The sequence below is a fragment of the Protobothrops mucrosquamatus genome, unplaced genomic scaffold (genome assembly GCF_001527695.2).
Source record: "Protobothrops mucrosquamatus isolate PMUCROS unplaced genomic scaffold, P.Mucros_1.0 scaffold1757, whole genome shotgun sequence".
NCBI lineage: Eukaryota > Metazoa > Chordata > Lepidosauria > Squamata > Viperidae > Protobothrops > Protobothrops mucrosquamatus.
The window spans coordinates 198,206-203,554 of NW_015387897.1; the positions used below are offsets into that span (position 1 = coordinate 198,206).

A 5,349-nucleotide genomic window follows, 5' to 3' on the forward strand; every position below is an offset into this window, starting at 1 on the left:
ATGGGAGCGTACCGGTCGATGGGAGGTACTCTGCGGCAGGAGGCGGTCTCGAATAATAATAATAATAATAATAATAATAATAATAATAATAATAATAATAATAATAATAATAATAATAATAATAATAATAATAATAATAGTAATAAAGTTGGAAGGGACCTTGGAGGTCATCTACTCCAACCCCCTGCTCAGCCAGGAAACCTTATACCATTTCAGACAAATGGCTGTCCAGTCTCTTCTTAAAAACTTCCAGTGTTGGAGCATTCACAGCTTCTGGAGGCAGGTTGTTCCACTGGTTAATTGTTCTAACTGTCAGGAAGTTTCTCCTTAGTTCTAGGTTGCTTCTCTCCTTGATCAGTTTCCACCCGTTGCTTCTGGTCCTGCCTTCAGGCACCTTGGAGAATATAAGATAGCACTATGATAATTAGATGTTCAGCAGACTGATGGCATGAGGAAAAAAACTCTAGTTTTGGCATGCAGTGGTCTATTGTGCAAGGAATATTGGCTATTTATGAACTCCTGGGGAAGAGTCTGCTAAAGTCTTGTAGAGAAAAGTGTATGTATGTGTTTCTCAACCCAAACCACATATATGCTCAGTTCTCTTTCCGTTTTTCTCTTTTCTTCCTTTCCAGGCAATCGCTCATTACGAACAAGCTGCAGATTATTATAAAGGTGAAGAATCAAACAGGTAATTCAAGCATTTCCTCTTTGCATTTCTGCTACGGGCTTTACTGCTTTATGATGGTTCCATTCCTGCTTGTCAGGAAGGCCTCAGAAAACAGACTGGTTTAAAAGAATCAAAGCTGGATGGACAGCTTACCTGTTTTGGAAATGGCCAGAGGGTTTTTGTGTTTCACTGACGGCAAGCGAAAATAATATTTCAAGTTGATCTTGTGATTCAGTTCCTTGAACCAAAGTTAAAGTAATATTTTGTCATAGCTGTGCCTCGGTGGATATAAAAGCACTGAGAATGTGGTTCTGGCTTGGCTGGTACTTCACATTTTCATGAGCACACACTGTACTTCTCTGACTTTAAGCTTACATTACTAATACAGCCTTATTTTGACTACTTGTTAGACCAGTTTTTGCTTTCTCCATGTGAATGGCTGCCACAGGTTTAAAATACCGTTCTCTATAAACTTCGTCCCAAATGACTTGGTCTCCTTTGGGGCGCTGTTGGAGATAGAGAGCAATCCTTTGAAATCTGCCCCAGATGAGTAAATTTGCGTCAAAGGTTTTTCCAGGAGCCCCCCGGGGTGCAGTATTGCAGGCTAATTCAACTGCCAACAGTTTGGCAGTTCGAATCTCACCAGCTCAAAGTTGACTCAGCCTTCCCTCCTTCCGAGGTTGGTAAAATGAGGACCCAGATTGTTGGGGGCAAGAGGCTGAGTCTGTAAACTACACAGAGAGGGCTGTAAAGCACTATGAAGCAGTATATAAGTCTAAGTGCTATTGATATTGCTAGAGGAGCGGTGGCCAAAATATCACTGCTTGATCGGTGCCTCAGGCACACATTATCTCTGGAATCAGAATGAGCAGCTTCGTCACTCCCAGAAATTTCTACACCACTCATCTCACCTAAGTCACTCTGGGCATTTTACAACAAATGAACAAAACCATATAAACACGTGAATAAAAGCATAGCTTGAGAACAGAGTTGAGAGCAGGTTAAAACTTACAAGGAAAAATGAATCGGGTTAAAAGTTCAAAGGCTAGGAACTTAACAAGGCGGTGGGAGTGTCTTCAGGCCACCAGCCATCTGATGTTGCGTCACACTTTTCATAATAGGTCACAAGTAGGGTCCAGCTCCTTTTGCGTTATCTAGTCTGAATGGATTATTCTGAATTTAGTTAGACGGAGAAAGGATTATTGCTCAGGCAGCAGCTTCAAGACATAAGAAGTCAGAAATGCCTCTTAAGTCACCCTCCACCCTCAGGCTACTACTCCGTTTGAAAAGATCTTGGCTCCTGAGTAGAGCAGAGAGTCTGATCGCTAGGAGCACTTTCTGGAAATCTTCATTATAGACCCGTTATCCTCAGTGCTTGCCTTCAGAAGTACAGTCCTACTCTTAATCTCTCTAGGCTAGCAAGAGAAGCTTGGTGAAATGCACACCCAACTTTCTCCCACGCAAGCTACTTTTTAAACTTGTATTTGCGTTTTGCATTTGGGCCTCAGCTAGTTTGGGTGTTTTAGGGGGGGGTCCACCGATGTTGCCCGGGCGGGCATGATGATGGAGGCTGTGTTGGCAGGTGGGGAAGAAGAGTTGCTGGTCTTTTTCCATGTCCAGTTGCCTCTAATCCAGTGTTTCTCAACCGTGACCATTTTAAGGCATGTGGACTTCAACTCCCAGAATTCCATAGCCATCATTGCTGGCTGTGGAATTCTGGGAGTTGAAGTCCACATGCCTTAAAATTGTCAAGGTTGAGAAACACTGCTCTAATCCTTTGGTTTTTTTTTTCTCCCTTCCTGCAGCTCTGCCAACAAATGTTTGCTGAAAGTGGCTACCTATGCAGCTCAGCTGGAGCAGTACCAAAAAGCTGTTGAAATCTACGAGCAGGTCCAGTTACTTCTGTTCTTTCTCCCCCCCCCCTTCCATTGAACCTTCATAAAACCACACCTCTTTAACATACTGAACCACCATATAGGTGTGAAAACAAAAATCTAGCAGGGCTGAGATTTGCCAGTTAAGAGAAACAGGGATGCCGCTTCTATGGATTCTACAAACGTATTGTGACTAGTTCTGTTTTTACCAAACGTCAGGTAATTCATGAGTTTGCTCATTCATAAGGCTACCCAGCCAACACCGACTCTGAAGAATGTGTACATTAAAGGACAAACCCAAGAAACACACACAAGAGTAAGCACAGCGGCAGAGGAACCTGACATACATCAGTGATGGCGAACCTTTTAGAGACCGAGTGCCCAAAAACTGGCCCCGCCCCGCTTCACCTCCCTGCTCTGCCCCCCTATCCCCGCCCCGCCTGCCCACAGGACCACTCACCGCCTCCAGGGCCCGCCGCAGATCGCCCAGGCAGCCCAGCAGCGCTATGGCGGCCACACCCTTTGCCCGCGTCCTGCAGCATCAACTGCATGATGGGGTATGAGGGCAGAGTCTTGTCTACGCTGCCTGGCTGCCATGTCCTTGGCTGCGCTGCTCCATGTGGGCCACACTCGAGGGCGACTCTCCTTCAGGGGGGCTGCTGGAGAGGAGGGGGTTGTGGGGGGAGGCGAGGCTGGGGCAACGCCACGTGTGCCCACAGAGAGGGCTCCGAGTGCCGTCTCTGGCACCCGTGCCATAGGTTCACCACCACTGACATACACCATAACCCAAGCAGTCCATACCAAATGGACACACACCAAACTTGTCTCAGAGCTTGTGGGGGAAAGTATTCTTATGGTTTGTTTCAATAAAAGAGAATATTTGTAGCTCTGGATTGAACTGTGGGGTCCTTGGTGCTCTCTGAGCTCCATGGTTTTCTTACAGACGTTTTATGACCCAACTAGATAACTTCAGTGCTAGAAAGGAGTGGGGCTTATAAACCACAGATTCCACTCCCTTCTAGCACTGATGAAGTCACCTAGTTGGCTCATGAAACATCTGCAGGAAAACAACGAAATTCAGCACCAAGGACCCCAAAGATTTGTTTAAAGAATTGCAATATCGGGGCAGTTTGAATGTCTGAGGATAGATCATTCTAAAAGGCAAACATCAGAACAGAAAAAGTGTGCTTAAGATCTATCAGAGGACATTGCTTAATAGATGGAACATGAAGCACACTTGCTGTGTTGGATCTTACGACAGAGATGATGAGAGACTGAAAGAGTCTTTTATGCCATAAGCCATAAAGTGATGTGAGGGATGGCTAAGTCCTCAACGTGTTGGGAGAATTTTCAGTGACCTTTCTTACCAGAATCTTCACCGGCCTTCTCTTCCATCCATTTTGCCTCCACAAGAGTTAGAAACCTATTTTCTTTGTGTAAAACTTTCATTAGGTTCACAGGAAGCCATTTGTAATGACTTTCTGGGGATGTTCCTGAGATCTTGTGGCACTGTGGCCCCCGCAGAACAATTCTAATAACGCTTTCCAGAATCTTCCCCTTCAAATTTGGAGCAGAGGATGGAGATTGATTCAAAGATTTAAGTGCATTTTTTAAAAAAAAATGAAAAGAAAAAACAATTCACTACTCTAAAATGCTGTATTTTGCTCAGCAAGATTTGTTGGCTAGTTCTGTTCCTGTCTGTTTTCTGCCCTCAACGGCATTGCTTCTCATATCAGTGCAACTTATTTATTACAGCCATTGGTTTGTTTATGCAAGAATAAAACTTTTGCAAGAAAAGTGTTTAATCAATCGGCAGCAATCCCGTTAAGTTACCAGGTTAGAAAGTGGGAGATGGTGAGTTCAAGTCCCACCATATAATCATGAAAGCCAGCTGGGTGACTTTGGATGGGTCCCCCTCTCTCAGTTTGACCCACCTCACAGAGTGTTTGTTGTGGGGAAAACAAGTCAAGAACAGTGTGTTGAATATGTTCACTACCTTGAGTTATTTGTTTAAATGATAAAAGCGGGATACAAATCAATCAATAAAAACACTAATAACACAGATTAATATAATTACAACATTTCTGCCCGCCACACTTCTCTGCTCTGCATTCGCCATAGTTGGACTCCTCAATACTTTGCTGACTTCTCTTAAGAAAACAAAAAACGAATGTCTTCATGTCTCTTTTGTGGTAGTTGCTCAATCCTGCATGTGAGGGTATAAATACCATATCATTTTCTTCCATTTTTCTTTAAAGTTTCCTTCAAAGCAAACCCCCCCCCCTTTCTGATTTTCTTCTCTCCCCCTTTTCTGCAACCTCCAGGTGGGGACCAGTGCCATGGACAGCCCCTTGCTGAAATACAGCGCAAAGGAATACTTCTTCAAAGCAGCCCTCTGTCATTTCTGCATTGACATGCTCAATGCCAAGGTTTGGACAATTGTCGTTTTATTTCTAGAAACCTGGTAAAGCTTTTACAGTATACTTTATTGATGAGGCCTCAAAGTCAGCATATGTTTAAGTGAATTCACCACTGCATGCAATCCCAGTGTGTTCCATAAAATATTTTTGCTGTTGGGCAGCCCTGAGTATAAATTTATGATTCTAGTGACTACATATATACCGTATTTATTGGCGTATAACACGCACTTTTTCCCCCTGAAAATAGGGGGCAAATGATGTGTGCGTGTTATACGCCGATATAAGCTCTCCGCCGCCCGGCCCCACCTCGGCCCGGGCAGCCACGGCCCTTCCCCGTCCTCCTGCTGCCGCTGCCGCCGCGGCCCTTCGCCGCCCGGCCCCACCTCGG

At 44.6% G+C, this 5,349-nt stretch overlaps 1 protein-coding gene across 1 annotated transcript in view; it reads left to right on the forward strand.

Annotated features, from left to right (window-relative positions):
- Positions 1-5,349, forward strand: part of NAPA (NSF attachment protein alpha) — a 22,393-nt gene that overhangs the window by 13,101 nt on the left and 3,943 nt on the right. Inside the window, exons 6-8 of the mRNA XM_015823071.1 lie at positions 633-688; positions 2,473-2,557; positions 4,866-4,970. Of these exons, the coding sequence (XP_015678557.1) occupies positions 633-688; positions 2,473-2,557; positions 4,866-4,970 (246 nt within the window). The remainder of the gene's footprint in view (positions 1-632; positions 689-2,472; positions 2,558-4,865; positions 4,971-5,349) is intronic.